General features: G+C 41.7%; 3 protein-coding genes across 5 annotated transcripts in view; 1 reads left to right on the top strand and 2 right to left on the bottom strand.

The window, feature by feature from the left end:
* Nucleotides 1–412: 412 nt before the first annotated feature.
* Nucleotides 413–7,203, bottom strand: LOC100485975. Of its 2 annotated transcripts, XM_002933056.5 has the most exons (4): nt 6,941–7,203; nt 5,485–5,641; nt 3,704–3,812; nt 413–1,204 (listed from the first exon to the last, which is right to left on the bottom strand). In XM_002933056.5, the coding sequence occupies exons 2-4, from the start codon at nt 5,509–5,511 to the stop codon at nt 687–689; spliced, it is 654 nt and encodes a 217-aa protein (XP_002933102.1). In that variant the 5' UTR covers nt 5,512–5,641; nt 6,941–7,203; the 3' UTR covers nt 413–686. The 2 variants fall into 2 exon arrangements, with proteins under 2 accessions (XP_002933102.1, XP_031757041.1); XM_031901181.1 differs by lacking the exon at nt 6,941–7,203 and having other exon boundaries at nt 5,485–6,067.
* Nucleotides 7,204–7,294: 91 nt separating this feature from the next.
* wdr6 (WD repeat domain 6) lies at nt 7,295–20,002 on the bottom strand. Of its 2 annotated transcripts, none has more exons than XM_002933076.5 (7): nt 19,913–20,002; nt 17,717–17,856; nt 14,296–16,750; nt 13,337–13,432; nt 12,012–12,128; nt 10,094–10,209; nt 7,295–7,879 (listed from the first exon to the last, which is right to left on the bottom strand). In XM_002933076.5, exons 2-7 carry the CDS (start codon nt 17,781–17,783, stop codon nt 7,401–7,403), a joined length of 3,330 nt encoding a protein of 1,109 aa, XP_002933122.1. In that variant the 5' UTR covers nt 17,784–17,856; nt 19,913–20,002; the 3' UTR covers nt 7,295–7,400. The 2 variants fall into 2 exon arrangements, with proteins under 2 accessions (XP_002933122.1, XP_004914153.1); XM_004914096.1 differs by lacking the exon at nt 19,913–20,002 and adding an exon at nt 18,038–18,128.
* A 1,904-nt stretch (nt 20,003–21,906) lies between these two features.
* LOC101730580 (rab GDP dissociation inhibitor beta) overlaps nt 21,907–23,377 on the top strand; it is a 39,261-nt gene continuing 37,790 nt past the window's right edge. The window contains exon 1 of the mRNA XM_012961689.3: nt 21,907–21,947. The gene's annotated coding sequence lies outside the window, so the exon portion shown is untranslated. The remainder of the gene's footprint in view (nt 21,948–23,377) is intronic.

The raw sequence follows: 23,377 nt of genomic DNA, 5'->3' as shown, positions 1-23,377 counted from the left end.
TAGAACTGTAATGTATGTGCCTCCCGCCCCCACAGCGCAATGTAAACCAGGAAGCTGCTCTACTTCAAGCCATGCTGGAGACCAACACAGGTTAGTAAGCGGTGGTCAGGGGGCACATACATTACTAAAAAATAGCAGCGCTAGAATTAATATAGGCATAGTGACGGTCCTGTTAATATTGGAATGAGTATCGCTTTAAGATTCCAATTCAGACCAAAAAAGGAGAAGGTGTGGTCACCACTAAATTTTTAACCATGATGATGTGACCACAAAGTTCATACAGACAGAAACAAAAGATCCTCTGCACTCACCCATTATCAATATATATAGGGCATTAAGCGACCAAGAAATGCCCTTCCCTTTAAGCAAAACAGGGGTTGTTTGTCCCTGTATTGCAATTTATTCAAGCTGGCCAACTACATCAGTTTTACCTGCAACTTTGCTTTTCAAGTATAAAACTCCAAAATGGCTGCCATTTTAATTGCAAAGTGTAAACCAAACTTAGAGTTTTGCACCTGTTTTTTGCACTTTGCCTCCTTGTTTGTAAATGAGCCCTGTTGTATAGTGAGGATATTTAAGAACTCCAAATAGCAAAGTAAATGAACTTACAGTCTCGCATGGAAAGGCTGGGTCCTAATGATTTTAATTGCAATAGCATTACCATTACCGAGTATAGATTTGATTGGTCAGTGCAGCTGCTTCATAACTAGATAGACTGTTTTCTGGCGCTGGAGCCAGTGCTGAGGGCTCTGGTACCGAGGAAGCTCAAAGAAGGAGAAGCTGAAGTTCCTGCTAAAGCTCAGCTCGGACACTGGGGGGACCGGCGGTAACCTGGTGCTGTGGATTTTATTCTGGAAGCGTCTCTTGATGGCATTGGTCCTGGGTCTCTGTTTGGGCTGCTTGGTATCTTTTTGTCCCGAGGGCTGTGCAGGAAGGGGTGTCTGTGGGCTGGAGGTCTCTGTGTGCAGGTTGGTCTCAGTGCCCCAAGCACTCTTTGGTGGGTCCGTGATGTTTTCGGAGCAGGCCCTCAGGGATGGGATACTACTCAGATAAGCACTGAGGGAGCTCTCAGAAGGCGACTGACTGACCCACGGACTTATCTCTCCCATACTAAGCTGCTCAGCTTTGCTGTTCATCCTCTTTTGTGATGAGCGACGTGCAGGGGAGTGCTCAGCCAATCTGCTGGGGTTCTGGCTCTTTGTAACTGGATAATAAAGGTGGATAAAGGTGGGGGGCGAAAGGAATAGAATTTAGTTTCCCTTCTTCAGACATGACATCATTTCCTGTTTCAGTAAGATCATGGGAAGACTATAGGCTGATACTGCGCTGCTTTAATGAATAACCCCACAGGTTCCAATACTCTACGTATGTCTAAAAATCTTAAGTAAAATGACTACCTCTGGCTTCCTACTAGTAATAATTCTATAATTAATTCTAAGGTTAACTTTTAGTATGTTATAGAATGGGCAGTTCTAAGCAACCTTTCAATTGGTCTTCATCATTTATCTTTTATAGTTTCAGAATTATTTGCCTCCTTCTTCTGACTCTTTCCAGCTTTCATATGGGGGTCACTGACCCCTGCAGAAGCTGAAGTTTTTGCTAAATCTCAGCTCAGACAAAGTGGGGACAGGCTCTGTGAGGCTACAATTTTATAGTTATTATTACTTGTTTTTAGTTATGTTTTTATTCAGGCCCTCTACTATTCATAAACCTGTCTTTCTATTAAACCACTCCCTGGTTGCTAAAGTAATTTAAACCCTAGCAACCAGATAACTGCTGAAATTCCAAACTGGAGAGCTGCTAAACAAAAAGTGAATTAAAAAAAGCACAAATAAAGACCAATCCACAGTTTCGATATATACAGAACACATATTGAGCATATATATGTCCCACTAATAGGGAGGTACAGAAGAACAGGAACAGCACCTCTTGTCTTTGTAGATTAAAATGCCTTTATTGCAAAGTTTTTTGGGGCAAACAACAACAGCAGCAACGTTTCAGGTCACATAAGACCTTTTATCCACTAATAGGGAGGCCCAGGACACACACAAAATCTGTCAGACATTCCCTATCATAGTATATGTGCAGTAGTGTTGGTGGAAGCGCATAAAAATAAAAAATATAGTGCAAATCAATATAATAAAGAAATCGAAAAATTGATTAAGGAGGTGTGTGCTTAATTAAAACACCAATGCTTAGGTAAAGTGACCCCAATACCATAGGCTAATATAGAATCTATATCTGCTCACCAGAGCGACTTATAAAGAAGCATGTAAAAACATCCCAACCGGGCATTGATAGAAGAGGGATCCAGTCACACCATATATATGGGATGGAGAACAAGGCGAAATATAGTGTAAAAACGTTTATTATATTAAAATCCTGAACAGTGCAGGCTACTTACAATGTAGTAGAAATGTAAAAGCATGGAACAGAAGAAGAGTCTTCTTCTGTTCCATGCTTTTACATTTCTACTACATTGTAAGTAGCCTGCACTGTTCAGGATTTTAATATAATAAACGTTTTTACACTATATTTCGCCTTGTTCTCCATCCCATATATATGGTGTGACTGGATCCCTCTTCTATCAATGCCCGGTTGGGATGTTTTTACATGCTTCTTTATAAGTCGCTCTGGTGAGCAGATATAGATTCTATATTAGCCTATGGTATTGGGGTCACTTTACCTAAGCATTGGTGTTTTAATTAAGCACACACCTCCTTAATCAATTTTTCGATTTCTTTATTATATTGATTTGCACTATATATTTCATTTTTATTTTTATGCGCTTCCACCAACACTACTGCACATATACTTTGAGGCTCATCTTAAGGGGAGCTGACATCAGGAGGAAGCAGCATTGACCTTTTCTACATTGAAGATTCACATGCACGGATTTCTCATCAAGAAGCGCTGGGTTCAGGAGTGTTCATTCACTCCATAATAACTATATTCCCTATCATAGTGAAGCTGTAGAGCCCCACTGAGCACAACCTGAGTTAATAAAATAAATGATTTAACCAGTATAAAAAGGGATAGCCTTGCCCTACACACAGCTCACACTGGCAGCGTATGGGTTAAATGCATTATCTGTGAGTGCTACACAGTGCTCCAGCATATTACCCCCTAGTGCCAATGGTGAGCCCTAAAGATTAAATGATACCCCGGCCAGAGGCTGGAACTGGCATCAGCTGTAGAGGGCATATCGTTATTTTTGTGTTGGGTTCATTAGCTCTTCACAAATGATCCGCTTGCAACAGAAGTGCAGCCCCTTGCCATGTAACATGACAGCCCCAGCTATGCGTTAGGAGCCAACGGCTGAATAAAGGGGGGGCGACCCAGCCAAATGGGCCAAGCGCCACGTAACACAAAACTGTGTCCTGAGATCTCGGATGAAGCAGTGGGCACATAAGCCTTTTCATTACCCAAACATAACATTTATGGATCTTGGCAAAGTGGCGCTTTATTACGGCAGGTGTGAGATTAGGATCATCGACGGTTGGCACAGGCTCAAAGAACTGAGTGCTATGTGCGTAACACATTAGGGTGGGGCCCGGCCCTGCTCCTTCACTACAAAATATTCCCAGTTCATTGGATAAAATTACCAAACGGAGACAGCTGCACTTATTGTGGGAGCCATCATTTGTCTATGGGCGGGATCCACACGCCCCCCCAGGCATATGCTCCCCAACAGAAGCCTTACCTGCGCCCCTCCCAGGTTCCTTCTTGATTACCGGTAAAGCAGATCTCTTTCCCTTCTCATCCAGCAGCTCAGTAATTGCTCCATTGAAACATCTGCTGCTCGCTGCTGTCTGCAATAAAGAATCAGGACCCCAAAGGAAAATGAATATCTGAGTATGATATACCATAGTATGTATCAGCTTTATACAACCATAGCAACCAATTTCCCATTTATTAACCAATTGTTTTGGGAGGCTTTGCTGAAGCAATGGGTCAATGTCCAATATTTCTTGATAATATGGATTCTGATGGCTGAATGTGAATAGTGTTCTTAGATATGGTGACCTCATGTGAACAATCATGGCTGCCCCCTCTCATAAGAATAAATGCTGCCAATATGTTTTCCTTATAGAAAAAGAACGTGAACACTATTTATCAAGTATATTTTGTGTGTTCTGCATATATCTGCTGCACAACATCTAAAAATGTAAAAAAAAAGGGCACCAAGGCCATTGGCCATAAAAGTACACGCCCATTGCTTTTACATTCCCTATCTGATCCCCCATGTTCCTCTATGAGTGGCAGCCATATTTGTGCAGCAGGAGGCCATTAGCATTAGAAGCTGTAACTGACAGGCTGAGAAGTGACAGTCAGGTTGGCAAAACAGTCAGGTTCAGGAACTTCAAGTAACAATTACTTACATAAGCAGCCTTATCAGCGAAAAACAATTACCATGACCTATAGGTAACTCCCTATTTCAAAGAGTAGTTTTTTTTACTGTCAGTATCAGTTTAGCTTGCAGGTAAGCCTGGGGGGCATAGGGAAACATAAGGTACAACTGGAAGCCCTGGGAAATTGAAGCAACTCCATGTTTGGTTCTTGTGCATTCTAAATATCTACCTTGATAGGACCAAACATGGAGTAGCTTCAGTTTCCCTGTTTAGCTTAAGAAATAAGAAAAAAACTGATTTTTCATGATTAAAACAACAGGTAACCGTATGTTCATCCATCATGTTCATTGCACTCATGTGGAACAAAATGAGTACTGTAACCTGCGCAAAAAGGTAAGAGATATATAAAACCACATTATTGATTAAAACTGAGCTCATATTTTCAGATATACAGGGGTCCATCACACATGGCACAACAAACCCACTCCTTCCTCCTTGAAAAAGGCTGTGGAGACAACCGAAACGTTAGATGAACGTTTGGAATAAAAAAAACCTTTTACTTTTTTCACTAAGTCCTGTGAGTGCGGCATTCATTTCTGATTTCAGTATCTGCACTCCAATGCAAAAAGTTTTTTTATCTTGCAGGGTGCACAGCCAAATTTAGTACATGTTTTAGTATATATGTAATAATTTTTTAATAATTTATGATATATATGCACTTATGATGGTCAGAGATTGGCCCATTTGAAATTGCACATTCACGCTATGATTGGATAATTGCATAATGGTCTATTGATGGGCATTGGACACATTTCCACTTTGTTTGTCTTGTGAGTGTATTTGAGGTTGGTTTGAACATTGTTGTTTTATCCTTGAGAAAGGTCCTGTCGAAATTTTGGATATTTATGTTTATACACACATATACATAGTCCCACCCCTGCTTATTGTTTTATGAGCCAGTCTCAGTGACCTTAACGCTGCCAAACCTGGCGCAGTGGGTTAACATTCCAGATCTTTATGTGAGCTGTAATATTTAAATTGAAACCCAATACAGCAGGCACCTTTAGAATTGATTTCTGCGTAGAAATCTATAGCTGTCCCATCCATGATTTCCTCTAGGGGGCAGACTTACCATGCTCACTTGATCACCATCTCTCATCTGGCTTAGGTGCTGATGGTATTTTGAAATAGTGGTAACACCAGGGGCCCTTCTACAGGCAAATCCACAGCTGAATAATTTTAGGATGGAGGCGGCCACTCTGTGTGTTTATAACCTTTAAAGGCACAATCTGGACACAAGAATAAGAAAATAAAATGCTTACAGATGAGACCTACAAGAAAAGAGAAATGCCTTAATTTCCAAGGTAATACAATTAGGGATCATGACTTCCAGCAATGTATGACTTGAATTCAAACTTATATAAATATATACATGGCACCAGATCATATTTCTCACAGCCCGATGCAGGCAGTCAGTCTACCCATACAGTTACACCAAACCACACGAATGAAAGGAAAAACCCATACTATTAATACATACGGGTTATTTGACATTATCTTAAGCAAGGTAATGTATGAAGCCATAACTTCAGTTATGCACAGAACTTATTTACATGGGAGAGACCCCATGGAGTTTCACACTGCAGACAATATGCATAGAAGTTGCAGGGCAGGGTGCAAACCCCCATTTTTTTTTTTTGCACTTATTACCCTAGCAACCAGGGAGCGGTTTGAATGAGAGACTGGTATATAAATAGAAGAGGGCCTGAATAGAAAAATAAGTAGTAAAATATAACAATAACAATAAAATTGTAGCCTCACAGAGCAATTGTATTTTTGGGGTCAGTGACCCCCATTTAAAAAAGCTGCAAAAAGTTAGAAGAAGAAGGCAAATAATTCATAAACTATTTAAAATAAATAACGATGACCAATTTAAAAGTTGCTTAGAACTGGCCTTGCTATAATATAAAACTTAGAGTTAACTTAAAGGTGAACCACCCCTTTAAGATAACTGTTTATGTATCTTGCGCTCAAACACTGGAGCAACATGCCCTTTAGCTGCAGGGCTCATATGATACATGTACAACATAACCATAGACTATTTGCAAGATACCTCATGTATTATCCCTGCCCTTTCTGTTGCTTCTAAGCACAGTCTCCCTGACTGTACGATACACATCAGTGGGCAATGCTGCCCATTAAAAAAATTGCACTGAATCTCTTGATGCAGCAGAAATCCATAATAAACAGCCAATAATAAAGCCAGACTGTTTGCCTCAATAACTACTCTAGTCTCCTGCACAAGGAGCTCCAGTTCTTACCTTGCCTTGACAGTGGCCTGCTGAGGAGGTGCTTATATAACTGGCCCAATCCATACATAGCTCAAGGAGGGGAGCTGGTCTGGCTGAGTTCTATTTAAAAAAGCTCTCCAATTGGCAACACTGTCATGGCATGGTAAGAACACAGACAGCAGCCCCCTGTATGTCAGTTCTGCTCTTCCTTCACCCTTTCCTTTGGGTAACCCGCACATGATGCACGATGGACTGTCCTGTACTCTAAACGTCCTTCCTTGAAGGAAGCAAGCATACCTTCTGTTCCGTGCTCTCTCCATGCTCCCAAGATCCCAAATGATCAAGGTAAGAGCATGTTCACTATTCACGCTGTTTGACCACGTGCCAGACTCTCCCAGTGGCATGCCTAGAATCCAGAAAGAAATTGAAATTAAATATTCATACAGGTAGGAGTATGTCAACCCGTCAAGGGTGAAAAATAGTTAATAATTCAGGAATAGGATGGCGCGGCCCATTTGTATTCATTATAAAAGCTGTAAAGAGATCAGAAGGCGGCAAATAAACTCCCAGGTATCTGTTACAGTTGTATGTGCAACAGGACACACAGGCAAGTGAAAGGTCAGCTCAGAAAGAGGAAAGAGACATCATATAAACCATAGAAATTGATTTATTTTAATTTTTTTGCGTATGAAAATTTAAAAAAAATATAAATTAACAGCTGTGTTCTTTTTTTCTGATCCCATGGGTTTCTGAATTTTCACCCTTCCTGGTCCAATTCTGGGACTTTGCTTGGTATACACATAATTTCCAGTCCTTGACCGCAAAGGACACCGTAATGTCCTCCCGTTGCAACATTTTCCCAGCAATCTAATTCGGACACATCTGCCACGTGGCAGAACTTGGTGCCTCTGGGATGCAGACCTCCATCCTTCCTAAGGTGCCACAGAGACAGCCGCTGATCTACAGAGACAGAGGCCAGTAAATCTTCTCTAAGAAAACGAAGCCCGGTGACATGGGCGGCATGAGCAGAGGGGACAGTAAATACTTTGAGAAGCTGAATGCTGGTTCTGTTATCTGTTTCACAGGTTGTGTTGTTCACAGTCAATTGGCAGATATGAATGGAGTTGTCATCTCCTCCACTGGCCACCAGATAATGTCCATCCTTGGTCTCCTGAATGTGGAGGCTGTTAATCCCACACTGATGAGCAGAAACTGTAAAGCAAGGGTCTTCCAGGTCTGACAAATAGAAAATGAAAGGATATTTAGGAGGCCATTCAATACTCTCTATAATCTAATATGCAATAAAATGATTCCTAATGTGCCCTTCTATTCTTGCACCATCCAATTCAGGTTGGGCCCTCATATAATGCCTCCCTTCTGAGCTCTAAGGGGGCCTCGGTATATTATGGTTTCTCCATCAAATCTGCTCCCTCCCTTCTCTTCTCTAATGGGGGCCATACACAGGGCGATACAAGCTGATGGTCTGAGTCAGCCAGATAATGTTTGGGCAGATTTAAAAATCCTGTCAGGGTGAGGAGTGCATTGGCACGTTGATGCAATCCTTATCCCAAAGGCCTGTATCCCATTAATGCGATCTGATCAATAAATCCAAAACTTCAAAGTGGGCATATTGGGGATAGAGCTGCTTGTTTGGCGACCTCGCCATATGAGTGAATCTGTCTATGGGCACCTTAAGCCTTTTCTCATTATCAGCCATTCAGACCTTTACACCATGCAACTTAGCATCAGTCTGGGGTAGATAGTCTTAATTTCACTGCTATATATACATATATTTATATTCTACATCTCCCCAACAGGGACCCCACTTCCAAATCACACTCCCCGCACTCCTTCATCCTGCCCCATTTGCCTGTACCTTTAAATAAAAGGCAGGCAAGTGTAGCTGGGTTGGTGGCTTCCACATTGAGCCAACTGTTTTGTCACTAATAGAACCCCAGAGCATACAAATCCAATCTGGTCCTGACTTTAGCTGTGGATGCTCAGAGGCCTGGGGAATAGACATCAAGCCACCAACCTGTTGTAGTATGGGCAAACAGGCAGTATGGGGAAATGTGTGGTGCAGTTTGGGAAGTGGGGTTCTTTAAGGAGATGGAAGATACTGCAAATGTAAATATACACTTAAATAGGGCAAAAATACTTTTTTATGCCTTTTACATCACTGATAGTGTAGTTGAAATTATATTTTATTTATAAATTAGTACAAATTTGGCACCACTGTTGAGACATAAATAGATAAATAGAACCCCTGCTCTTCTCTTACTGGCAGCCGTGCTGCTCTGTTCCCTCCCCACCAGAACGCACTGGATTTGAGCATAAAGCACTTGTATCCGCTGGAGTAGTGATTGAAGGCAAATACTTGGTTTCAAACTGCAGACACCTGCAAACTGCTCTTTGAATTTAGTGGGGCAGGCATTATACCATGTTAGAGTCAAAAGGGGCAGATGGGGGAGGTATGAAGGCATCCTTCCCTCCCACCCTTAGCTTGTGCATCATTCGGAGATGCAAGGTAGGAGCGGTAAGGCACTTCTCTCTGCCCACTGGATTGTGGATAGTAAATTACTTACACTTGACTCCTATTATCTTAAGGTGGCCATACATGGGCTGATTTAAGCTGCTGATTCGAGACCTTCAGACTGCTTCGGCAACTGATTCTGCCTGTGTTTGGTGACTCCGTTGGGCCTCTTTGACTGATATCTGGCTGGGTGTCAATGGGGCCATATGATTAAAATAGCCCGATATCAAAAACCTTGAGGTGGACACTTTGGAAGAAATATCCGCTTGTTTGGCAGCCTCACCAAATGAGCAGATCTTAAAAGGTATGGCCACCTTTAGTTGAGAAGTATTGTTGCAGACTTATCAAATATCGAGCACTATTCCCCTAGATGGACATGGCACGTGTAATCTTATTTTATGAAGTGTGGAAGTGTCTTATATCTCTATAATGAACAGTTTTATATAACAGTATTTAAATTATTAAGAACACTAATCAGTTCCTAACCTGGATGATAGACAGCAGGTTGACAGTTTATTTGTATTGTTGATGAAATGCCATAAAAGCGTATCCTTCCAACCGTACAAGGGCTATGTATCAGATTCTCCCCATTGTACCAGCCTGGGGAAACTCACTCAGCACTTAATAAATCTGTAATGAGCACACTTATAGGTGGACTCATCTCACTGTACAAATTAACTATTTAATTAGCACCTCTCCACCTGAATAAAATGGCTCAACCTCCGTTGAAAATATCAAGGAAGAGGGACGGTAACTTATTTAGTTTTGCCCAGTGACACCAGGCAGGAAGTAGATGGCAACTAGGACAGGGAAATGAATTAGAGCACACACGTAGGTCTGTTTATATGTATCAGATCAATGCAGTGACCCAGTTGACACACCACTTTTAACACAGACTTGGGTTCAGAATCACTTACTTAGTGGCTGAAAATCTTCATGCTCCCCTTGCAGGATGTTACGTGCTTCTTCTATAGTGTCAGTTACATCCCAGAACGCAATGCGCCCATCTGTTGCTGCACTGCAAAGCAGATCTCTAATGGAAAGAAAATCATATAATGAAAAATATAGAACTTTGTTTGGCCTGCTGACTGTATTATTATTAATATTTATTTATAAAGCGCCAGCATATTCCGCAGCGCTGTACAATAAGTGGGTTTCATACACTGGACATACAGAGTAACATATAAAGCAATCAATAACCGATACAAGAGGTGAAGAGAGCCCTGCCCAAAAGAGCTTACAATCTACAAGGACTATTCTACATACTGTAAGCAAGCAATGCCAGGCAGCAGCTGCAAGGGCAAACAAGGTTTTGAGCTGTATTAAAAGGGGTATAGATTCACGGGAGGAGGGGGTTATTCTTCCCCTTTACAGAGCGCTGGTAAGGCCCCATCTAGAATATGCTGTTCAGTTTTGGTCTCCAGTGCTCAAACGGGACATTATTGAGTTAGAGAGGGTCCAGAGAAGGGCAACTAAGCTGGTAAAGGGTATGGAAAGTCTCAGTTATGGGGAAAGACTGGCCAAGTTGGGTTTGTTTACACTGGAGAGGAGGCGCTTAAGAGGTGACATGATAACTATGTATAAATATATAAGGGAATATATAATAACCTCTCTAATGCTTTATTTACCAGTAGGTCCTTCCAACAACTCATCTGTTACCTATAAATCTGTGCTCCCATGGCTGAACAGCAGTTTTTTTTATATGAAATTTAATAGGCCTTCTGCTGCAAATACAGTTTGTTTAACAGATGGTCGGCAAAGGACCACAAAGGGCCATGTTCAGTGCTGTATACGTGCCCTTCTATGGTCCAGTTGTCAGCCTACATCAAAATGTATTGCTCAGTGTTGTGGATCAAAAGATGAGGTAGTCTCCTCTTCACTGTGGCGTCTTCTGTATTGTAGTATTCCCCCGGCCCCTTTCCTGCCTTTAAAATAGCAGCACAGTGAGGGCCGGGAGCTGTTGTGCAAGTGGGTCAAGGAGGAGGGAATGTTTATGCAGGCAAACTCAGTAGATTTTTTGAAGGAGGACTTATGCTATTAGTCTTACTGCGTGTGTATTTCCTACCAACTGGAGGGCTACAGCTTTAAAGGGGTTGTCCACCCAAATAATCACATGATATATAATTCTAAACAACTTTCCAAACTAAACCCCTTATTGCCACAGTGGCTTTCATGCTTCCTTACTGGTCTGTTATTTACAGAATATGCAACATACTTTGGGAGCTGGAGGAAAGCTGCATTCTGCTACACTCTTTCAGCATAAGCAGTGCTGAGAATGCAAAGGGACAGATAGACATGAGAAGCCCCGTCTCACAGACAGAGCCCTGGGTATAAGCAAGTAACACACATGACTCCTCTCCACCTGCGGCTAACCATGTGACAGTCCAAGGAATAGGTGTGAAAGAATTTGCGCCCTCCTAAATTTGCTTTAGTTTGTGTCTGGGTGCTCCTGTGGCCGTGAACTAGGTGGCGTCAGAATGGCAGCATAGAGTCGGACATATAGTGGGACCTTAAGGGTGAAGGGATCTTAAGGGTTTGCCAAAATCTGAAACCTGCTTAAAAACCTTTAGATAAAGCCAAATCCCAAACCTAATCCAGAATTTGGCACAACCCTATGTAAAACTTTAATCAATGGATCCCCCAAAGGGCCCTTCTTTCATCTCTTTACAAAACTTCATAAACTTCATGGGTTAATTAAAAACATTCATACAAGAGCATAAAATACAGCACTAAAAACACAGTTTGTGAATCTCCGAAGAGCAGTTGCAGTTCCATGACATGCCTACACAAAATCTAAGGATATATAATAAAAATATATTATGTCTGGATCCTCACCTCTTTCCACCAACAAAGCGGTGCACAAATGGCCTAATCTTCAGCACACAGCGCTGGTGATAAAAGGACTCTGCTACCAGCAACATCTTCCGAGAATTCGTACACACTGCAAAAAATCTACAACATAGGAAAATGGGGGGGAAGGAGTGTTAGGGCCATTTATAAACAGAAATTATGTGTATGTATGTATGTATATTATATATACACACACACAAACATATACATACAGGTATTGTATTCTGTTATCCAGAATACTCGGGACCTGGGGTTTTCCTAGTGTCAGTGTGTGATATGATTAGCTCTCATCTTCAACTTTAATATAAAACAATACATATTGCCATGACTTATTTAAAATCAGTTTGCAGACCAAAAAAAGGGGGTCATTTGCTATGTGAAAGGCAAGGTGCCAATTGCAATAAACGGTGGCAATCTGCCACTTTGCACCCTGCCCTGTACCCTGTATGTATTGCTTTAGTGCTTCCTGTACTTGTGGCCTGTGCAGTAATAAATAAGTGCTTTGGTTAGAAGATAGATTGTGCAGGTTTATGCCACTTTGGAAAGCAACATTAAGGCTCAAACGTCATACTGTATGGGTTGTAGCTATTCTGCTCCTCCAAGGCTTTGCCATGCAGCATTTAAAGGAAAACTATACCCCCAGAATGAATACTTACACAACAGATAGGTCACTTAACATAATATAAACTATTAAGAATGGCCAAACTGGGAATATATATATATCAGTAAATATTGCCCTTTTACATCCTTTCCCTTGAGCCGCCATTTAGTGATGGGCTGTGTGCTCCCTCAGAGATCAGCTGACAGGAAATAATGCAGCTCTGACTGTAACAGGAAGTAGTGTGGGAGCAAAAGGCAGAACTCTGCCCATTCATTGGCTGATGGGGCCTAGCATGTATGTGTGCCTTGGCTTGTTTGTGTGCAATGTGAATCCAATGATCCCAGCAGGAGGCCCTTAATTCTTAAAATGGCAATTTTCTATTTAGGATTACCCAATAGCACATACTACTAAAAAAGTATATTTTTATGAAAATGGTTTATTTAGATGAAGCAGGGCTTTACATATGAGCTGGTTTATACAATATATTTTTATAGAGACCTACAGTGTTTGGGGGTATAGTTTTTCTTTAAGTCAGTCAGCACCAGCAAGAAATACTGGATATACTCACATCAGACATGGTTTAATAAGTGAATACAATCTGATAGGTTCACCTGTACAATAGTGCACTATTTGGTGGGACCTGAGGACAAACTTGGGGACCTAAAACCCCTTTTGTCAGTTATTTACCAGATGCCAGTGTAGTACACACCTTACAGATCCATCACTGCAGGCTGCAGCAAGAAACACCAAACTGGAAGGTGGGTTGTCACGAACCTCCTCACCAACCACTGTGATTGCCATGTACCTGAAAGGATGGATGGAACATTAGAAGATGTTAAATACATTGCTATTGCAGCAGAACTTCACTGTATCTGAAGAACTGATTTAGAAAACAATGCAGTAGTTCAGTTTATAAAACCACTTCTGGCACCTCAGTCTCTTAGGGCAATGGCACAATGGGAGGCAGTTTCTAAGTCTATAATATTAAAAGCATACACCTTTTAAGGAAAGCTTTGATTGTAAGCTCTAAAGAGCAATTTAGACTTTATGTAACTTGACCCAATGTCCAAATTTTCCAACAGAAGGCTACACAGTGCAGCACCACCTGATAAGTGTTTCTGCTTGTCAGGAATCAATCTGTGGGCTCACAGTAACCAACAGGGCCATTGACTTTATTACTACAGTTAGACTGATCATTAGCGCCACCTACCGCCCACAATGAGAAGTACATATAATGTATCAAAATCTTTCCTTTCATAAATGCTGCACATTTTATTTAATTAAAACACAGAAATTGTGGTCCCATTTCTTCCTTATAAATATCCACTATAAGACACTCGTTCATCATGGTCATAGTTGCCACACATGCTAAAGGCAACAGATTTTACATTTATTTGTTGTTGTTTAACTATGTTGCAAAGTTCATACTTTGGTGGCCCTTTGAACTGGATGAAGTAGGACTATTATTTGTTTGCCCCTAGGCCTCAAATGCCATTGACAGGCAATAACCGTGCCTTTAACACTGTAAGCATCACTACCAAAACTGCATCTTGGAAAAGAGTGAAATTCCCTATTAAATATATTTCTATGATGGAATCAGCTAACTATAAATGAACAGATGCGCTATAGTGACACACTGAGGCTTGATGAGATGACTGGACAAGTTACCTGGTTTCTGGATCCATCTTGACAAGTCTGTGCTTATTCTTCATTCGGTCCCAGTGCTCATCCAGTCTGTGGGACGCAAGGTGGATTACTTGGCACAAGACACTTTCTTCATCCTTGCCTTGGTTAATCTGTATATGATAGCACTCTATCTCTGCCCTCCCTCCTGCACTGAACAGCACGGCAGATAGGCTGCTGTCCTGCTGGAAACAAGGCTTAGTTTGTGCTAAAGCCAGGGCTTTTACACTAGAGATATGATCGCTAATTGTTGAAAGTTGGTACAGACTGTTTGTTGCCGCATTGAAGCATAATATGTTCACAGTGGTGTCTTCGCTGCTTGTTAATAAAACATGTAGGTGCTCGTAAGTTTTAAGGGACCCCGCGTATTTGACACAGGTTATTTCTCTGCCATGCACTGGCTCTTTTAATATGCTTTGGGTTTTCCCAACCGGGTGGCTCAAATAGGCAAAAATATCACAAGACTTGATATAAGCAAATACCTCAGTGTGTTCTTCTTTTCTGTAACTCCATGACCTATGCCCTCCTCCACATGGGACACAATGAAGCTTCTCATTGGTTCTTGTACTCCAAACCACAAAGTCAGTGGCATGGAAACCCATCACTAACAAATTGCCATCAGCAGTAAATGACAGGCGCTCTATCCATTCCATTCCCTTGCAGGACTTAAGTTTGCGCAGCAGAGTTAGCTGGCCTCTCTCTACCTTCAGCTGACGGTAAAATCCATCCCGCCCTGTGCTGTACACAAACCCACTGTGGCAACTGATGGATGTTACCCCTAACTTGCCATGAATGCCAAACAAAAGTGAAACAGGACCCTCCACAGATAGCACTGAGCAGGCAGTTGAGGGACAGTTGGGTCTTTGTTCACCTACAAAATCATCTACATTCTCCTTCAAATGTAAGGCACCACTTTCACTCTGAATGGCCCCCTGGAAGAGGTCTTGTCCTCTGTTTGTGGCATTCATGGGAAATAACATTAATGAGCCTCTACGATCCCCACACACTATGAATTCCTCATCAGGGAGGAAGGCCACACTGGTATGCCACCTCTGCTTACATGCTGGCAAAACAAACCGACCCTTTTCTGCCACAGATTCAACATATCCAGAAACACACGTGACCTCCAAGCACACCATCAGACCGTATGGGCCAGATGAGAAAAGACCGCAAGTGAATGACCCAGGGCATAAAGGCGCTACCCAGCTCAGGCTATGTATTTTACCCTGGTGACATTTAAGGTCCTTGAAAATTTTAGGAGAGGAAAGACTAAAAATCTTGATTTCCCCTGTTATGTTCCCAATAGCGCATAAGACATTGTTAGATGTTTTATAAATATCAAGTTGACAGTAGGATTTATAGTTCTCATCTGTGAGAATAAAACTCCACTTTTTGGAAATAAAATCGTATGTATAGATGGAACCTAAATCTGTCATAACAATGAGCAAAGTGGTATCTACCATAGCAATGGCCTTTGGAGCCCCTGGGCTATGAGATGAACTAAATTGTAATGAAAGGAGCTCGTTGGACCTAGAAGACTTTCCATTTATTTGCCAGAGTCTAATGGCAGAGTCTGCCCCTCCAGTAGCTACCAAATCTTCCCGGCCTTGTACAGCAACTGCTCTGATGCCTCGACCTTTGTGGCCTTTGAAATGACTGACAATGTCCCCCTGGTAATTCCACACGATGCACGCGGAGTCCTCCCCTATGCTGATAATGTTTTCATGAAGCAGCTTTACTGACCACACTCGAGACTGATGCCCATACAACACAAGAAGGCACTTGACATCAAAACTCTTAGCCACAAGGTCGCCGACATCCCAAATCCTAAGACTGCGGTCATCAGAGGCGGAAGCTAAAAGACCTCTTTTCTTTTTATAAAAGATGCTAAATATGACACCATTGTGGCCGCTTATCCTTTGCCTTGGTTCTGTTCGTCCATCTTTATTTGTTGGATCTGACACTCCCCAAACAACTAGCTGGTTAAAAACGGTCCCGGAAACCAGCACCAGTTCCTCCCAGCTGTGACCGTAGAAACAAGCAGAGTACAAGATGCATTTCTCAGCACAATGGACCTCTTTTAGAACCTTCCCACTTAAGAAATCATAAAGAGCCACGGAGTTGTGGCCTAGGGCTAAACCAAGGTACGCTGCTGGTTTTAGGCAGTCTCCAAGCCACTGTACATCCCAAATCCAGTCATGTAGTTCTCTGAGCATACAGATTTCTGTTAGGCTCACGTCATCATCACTGATGTTCAGCTGCAGAACGATAAGCCCCTTGCTTCCAAACACAGCAACTATCATGGGTTCACCTTCAACCGTAGCAGAAGAATTGAGCTTTATGCCATGGATAGTGTAACCTTGGAGAACATTCTGCCTTTTCCTATGTGAGATAAGGTGATCTTTCTCCAAACTATACACAGTGAGATAAGGGCCTTCACCTGCAATGAATATAAAAATATAATTTACCCACACTCCATGTAAAACCCCAGGGGCAGCTTGCAAAAAGGGGTTGGTAACAAGCCAAGCTGAATGGCCAATTCTGCTGAATTGACACATTTACATCTTACAGTTCTCATAAACTATGATCCACAGTTAAGCTAAACAGGCCCCAATGCATTTTGACAGAAGACATTAGACAACTGAGCTGGATGTGCCACCCATTGTTGTTTTAATAAGTGAATATAAAATTGATAAAAGTGCTATTTTAATCATTTCTGCAATTTGCATTATTAATTTATTTTTAATTTGAAGAAATTAATGGAAATATGTACTGTTAATATAAAGAATTTTGCTACAACAGCACCACCTGCTGGTCAGTTTCCAACCATCATCAATAATGAATATTATTCAATAATAAATATGAATTGCAAAGGTGCTTAGGATAGCACTCTCATCAACTTTACATTTACTTATTCAAAGGTTAACTTATCCTTTAAAGGTAAAAAGTTGGAAATTAAAACATTTGCTGTAAAGAAAGAGTAGGAATTGAATAGCAAAAGAGAGAGGAGTGTGACCAACTTTGGGTAACGCTCTTTGAAATGGTGAAACCTTAAGCTTTCAGTGAATAAACAAGGATTTAATGGGTCAACTGTGCAATAAAGAAGTTCTTCTCTGTGGTGTGCAAGAAAGATGAACCCACAACAAGAACAAGGAACCAGGGTTTGCAGGTTCTTTTTATTTCACTACAACCACACTCTCTAGCCTCAGATGTGATCCTTGGTTATAGGGTTTCCATCAGATGCTAAAGTGCAAATGTATTAGCTGCTTTTTTTTTTTTACTGCTAAATATTCAATTTTAGCAGCAATTCTGCAGCCATAACCCAGTTTAACCTTCTCATATTCTTTCCCATATAGCAGAGTCAGTTACCTAAATCTTAGAACTTTGTATTTATACTACAACCTACCAGACAGGAGATGGTCGCCAACAAACTCCAGCGCTGTAATGGGTGCAATCAGCAGCAGAGACTCCATTTCTGCTTATGGTTTTTCTCAACCTCCAACCAGAGAATCCATCAGACCGGTTCTACACTGCAATAGGAACATCCTGCAGAAATCAATAAGTAGCGTCACTGTTGGCTGCAGGCAATAAAGAGCAAGTGACTGTTGCCAAGTTATTTTTAAAGCTTTATACATAAATGATCACTATGATAGTTATATAGATATCTAGATAGATAGATATAGTGCGCTCTTCTGCGCGCCTGGGCGGAAGTGATGCCCCTGCTTACCCGCTTTTCTCCTGGGACCCCCTGCCAGCGATTCCTGCTTCCGCCAACCCCACTAATAGTGCGCTCTTCTGCGCACCTGGGCAGAAGTGACAACACACGCAGTTAATCCAGTTTCAAGGTACTAGTAATACCTAGCTTTGTATAGATCCTAATTATAGTTAATCAAAATTGATTGAAGTTAAACTCGTGTGTGTTTAACTTCAATCAATCAATCAATAATTACCTATAATTATTACCTAAGTACAGTATTTACCGGTATTAGCAATCCTGATCAGGTATATCCATATCATGTGATCAGTGTTGCGAATACAAGTGAATACTGTTATATACATATACAGTATATGATCAGCCTCAGTTTATGTAATTTTACTGGTATTTATTTTGTTTTTATTTTTTTATTATTGAAACTTAGCAGTAGCTGCTGCATTTCGCACCCTAGGCTTATACTCGAGTCAGTAAGTTTTTTTCAGTTTTCTTAGGTAAAATTAGGTACCTCGGCTTATATTCGGAACGGCTTATTCTCGAGTATATACGGTATATATGGTATACACACACACACTTATCAAAATGTGAGTTCAGAGCTGAATACATAAAAACTCACCCACGTTCTATTCATTCCTATGGGGTTTTTAGAAGTGTATTTATCAAAAAGTGAGTTCTAACTTTCACCCATTGATAAATACACTTTTTAAAATCCCTTAGGAATGAATAGAACGTGGGTGAGTTTTTATGTATTCAGCTCTGTACTCACATTTTGATAAATCTGCCCCAATGACATGCCTGTATGTTTTTGTAGGGTGGCAGGAAACCAGAGTACCTGGAGGGTGCCCAAAAGACACATTGAGAACATACATGAAACCTAAGATAGAATACCTATGGCCAAAGTCTCATTAAGAGTTAGCATGCACTCTCCAAAAACATACAGGCAATTTAAATAATTCCTGATAAAACTGAGCATAGTGTGTGTGAATGGGAAAGTGACCTTCGACTGTAAGCTCCACAGGGGCAGGAACTGAAGGGAATCAACTAGCAGTGGATCAACTAGCAGTTAGGCAGGTTATATATAGGCATTATGGTTGAACTTGATGGACGTATGTCTTTTTTCAACCCAACTTACTATGTTACTATGAATGATGTATAATCTCTGTAAAGTGCTAGAGAACATGTTGGCTAACAGGGTTGGACTGGGCCGCCGGGAAAAATTCCTGGTAAAATTCCGACCCTTGCTGGCGCTGCCCGACCGTTCCATCCGACATGTGAAACTTACATGCGCTCAGGGGAGGATGTCGGGTGGGGGACCCTGTGGGGGGGGGTTAGGGGATGCGGCCGGCAGGGACACCCCACCCAGTCCAACCCAGTTGGCTAATAATAGTTCAGCTCTGAAACAAGAGGAAGGAAATATTACTAAATATTACTATTAAAGTATGTTTATATTGTTTATAAAAAAAAATAATAGGAAGCCCAAAGCGCTTTATGTGTTTTTTGGGTACTTTAACCATTGCAACTGCTACTTGACAGATTTGATATAATATAGACAGTGAGAGACAGTCAGAAAGAGAGAGAGAGAGTACTGCACTCCATGGGACTTTGTTTAAAAAAGCACAAGTTTTCCAGGCTAACTTAGTAATAGATCAGCAAGTAACTGCATGTTGATGTTGCTGAACTTGATCTCTCACATTTGCAGTGAGTATAACCTAAAGAGAGTGGAGAGTATATACTTCAATCTGCCATAAAATACCATGGGTAACATTGGTGTTACGGGTTCTGGGCGCCCAGAGCAGCAAACCAGCTGCTAAAAGCAAAACAATATGAGAAGGGGCATTTATAGGGTAGAGCAAGATGCCCACTGACAGGGCAGCAGCTCCGGAATCCTACCTCATGTCAGGCTCTGCCACTGAGGGACGGCGTGTGATGACAAGCCGGTCAGGTGACTGAGGTGCAGGAAGAGGCGGGGCTAGCTGCCTCTGTGAGGGAATGAAATGCTGGGCTGTGGGGGATGAGGGAACATTATAAGTGAAAGCAGGGCCAGGGGAGATAGTGGCACTGGGAGCTGCTCGTTTTTTGCTAAGATGTAGGAACAGGCGGGCAGTTGAGTGTATTATACTTCTATAGAAGCCACTTTGGTGTAGGGCTGGGACAGCACTGATAGAGATAGGAGGCAATACCTCAGTGCTATACACAGCAGTTTAAACCATGTTGAACTAAATATTGGAACAACGTCAGTGGCCCAAGAGATGATAACCGGCTTAAGCTAGTAGGCAATGGCTGGCAAACAAACATGGCGCAGTATAGGCTGTGCTGTAGCTGAAGTAAGGGGTTGCAGCAAATTGTAGCTCTATCAGTTACTGAGACTGCCGCCAATAATAGTGTTGTCCCCTTGAAAAACAAGCACAGTGGTGGCCCCCAAGTATTTTATGAAAGACAAAATTGGTGGGTGGCCTAGCTTGACATGGTATTGTGTGGGTCTCCTCCCCTTGAGTTTTATGACAGAAATAGTGTCAGTCTCCCAAGCATTCCATGCTGCTTTATGTAATATGGGAGTGATTGGAGGGGCAAACAAAAAAATGGGGATTTTATGGGGCTATCTATGTGCTGGGGACTGTCCAGGGACTGTTGGGAGGTATATTTATCTACAGCCTATAAGTATAGAAGGGACAATATTTATTTTCCAATAACAGTTGGTGACACTAGTGCCTTACATTACATTAACATTTATTTATAAAGCGCCAACATATTCCGCAGATATTATAAGAGAGTGAATAAGAATTTTGGCAGCATCTTGGGTGATAAATGATCGGATTTTGGAGATATTTCTTAGGTGAAAGTGACATGATTTGATAAGTGATTGGATATGAGGGGTGAAGGACAGGGCAGAATCAAGGATAACCCCAAGGCACCGGGCCTGGGAAGATGGGGTGATGGTAGAATTGTTAACCGTTATAGATGCCTCGGGAACAATGTGGGCGTTGGATGGGGGAAAGAGAACCAGTTCAGTTTTAGAGAGGTTTAATTTAAGGTAACGTTGGGACATCCAAGTGGAGATAGCGGACAGGCAGGAAGAGACGCGAGTTAGAAGCTCTGGGTTGAGATCAGGAGAGGAAAGATAGATTTGAGTATCGTCAGTGTCATGAGATAGGCCTGTAAGGGTTAATCAAGCAGGCCAAGGTATCACAAAAATTTTCCCCCTGTGACAGAAACAGATGTATAACAGGCCTCTGGTCACTAGGGTCTGGAACCAGCCATGTGTAAAGGCCTCACATCCTGGAATGCCCAGCTCTAATCCCTGGCTGATAAGGGCCATGCCATGTGGGGGAGTGAAAGCCCACATGGGGGTGAATTAGAGTTCACATCAAAACCCATCATAGGTGATGTAGAGGTCACACCATAACCCAACCTCACAAACATTTATTGTCCCAGAACCCATACCATTTATACTAGAGGTACCAAAACCTGAGTATATGTGTAATTTACTACGGCCGTTCATACCAGTCCAAACATGACTAGATTTGGGTACTCGGTTTGTCAGATAGGAGTATCTGGGCAGGGGCAGGTCACACAGTAGTGATGTTTAGTCTGGATGGGACCGGTGGGATCATTTAGAATTGATGAATCTAATTTCATCTTTCCATTATGTTCCCACAAGGAGTTATGGACATTGGTATCATTGGACCAGTCCCATACACTCAGTCCCATACACAGGAGGCCATAAAACTCACACTGTGTCCTGCTAATGGTGACACCCCTTGCATTCCTGAGGGAGGGGGGAGTGTCCAGTTACCTGATCCCCTGCAAACTGGGATAAATAGTCAGCTCTTCTGACTATACGCTGATATTCTGTGGAGGACCAATTTCTATTGGAAGTTTATCCTGTGGTTTCCCCTTGCCTCCAGGACTAGAAGGACTTTGCTTGGTATAGTATAGGACTATATTTTTCCCTTTTATTTTAAAACTGTTTGTACTTATTTTATCGTATGTCCTTTTTTGTAACATCTTGTTTAAACTCGCACTGTTATACTTTTTATAATATTAAATATAAAATTTAATAAGTTTGTCCTTGATGCTCTAAAACGCACCTAACCTCCGAGTGTGTAACTGTGTTGTGTGCCTTAGCCCTCTGTATGCTGTTTGCTGATTAACCCTGTGACTGCTGGTAAGGAGAGTGTGTGTGTTGGTTCTTTACATTAACCCTTTCTCTACCAGTGTGCTTGGCATCTCTCATCGCCAGTGTAAGAAGTATGAGAGTGGTGGCAGCAAGTTGTGTATGAGTGTGTGAGCGTTGGTTGGTCTTTGGGGTGCTGTGACGCTAGTCTGACCTGGGTGTCAGGTGTGTGAGACTGTCAGGGGACCCTCTAGACAGCCACGCCTACAGTCACGTGCGTCTGAAGTGCCGTAATCGTGACAGTCAGCATAGAGGTGGTACTGAAAGCCAAAAGAACTGATTAGTTTGCCAAGTGAGGAGGTATAGAGAGAAAATAGTAAGGGGCCCAGGACAGAGCCTTGAGGAACCCCGAGAGAAAGAGGCAAGGGAGAAGATGATTCCCCATTGTAAGAGACACTGAAGGATCGGTCTGAGAGATAAGATGAAAACCAGGATAAGGCAGTGTCACGAAGGCCAAGAGAGTGGAGAGTCTGGAGGAGAAGAGGGGGATCCACAGTGTCCTGTATCCAGGATATGCTTAGGTTTGGCCCCTGGCCTGATCGTTTAAATTGATGTTTTTTGTCAATGTAGTGAACAGGAAAGTTCCCGGCCAGGACTATAGTCTAATTTTTCAATTCCCTAGAGGGATTCACTTTGGTGGGCATAACAGATATGTTTAATTAGTATTTGGAACGATTGTTTTTTTAAGAAGTTACTCTCTCCTCTTTTAAACTCCTTTCTACCCAGACTCTACCATTTTTCCTTATGTCCGGTGCTTGCTAATGAACTTATAGTATTTACTATAATCTAATTTTAATCTAATTAATTTTTTTAGCTAAAATTATCAACTGCACTGGGATGTATTGATTTTTAAATTGGGATCGTGCTGGAAAGGGTACTAGTAGGAGTGGTGATTTTATTATCTGGGTTCTAATCATTGCCATATCCTCTTATGTCCGGCTCCTGCTAATTAACTTTTAGTCCTTATAATAGTATTTTTAATTTAAGGAGTTTTATAGCTAAAATTACTAACTACACTGTGATGTATTGATCTTTAAATTAGAATCATGTTGGAAGAGTAATAGCAGGAGTGGCGAATTTGCTATTTGGGTTTTAATCATTGCCTGGCATTATGGAGTGAGATATTTAATGTTCAACTCCACCTTCTATACTGTATATATATGTCAGCCAGAAGTTGGTGC

The sequence above is a fragment of the Xenopus tropicalis genome, chromosome 4 (genome assembly GCF_000004195.4).
Source record: "Xenopus tropicalis strain Nigerian chromosome 4, UCB_Xtro_10.0, whole genome shotgun sequence".
Taxonomy (NCBI): Eukaryota; Metazoa; Chordata; class Amphibia; order Anura; family Pipidae; genus Xenopus; species Xenopus tropicalis.
This window is presented reverse-complemented; position numbering and strand designations above follow the sequence as displayed.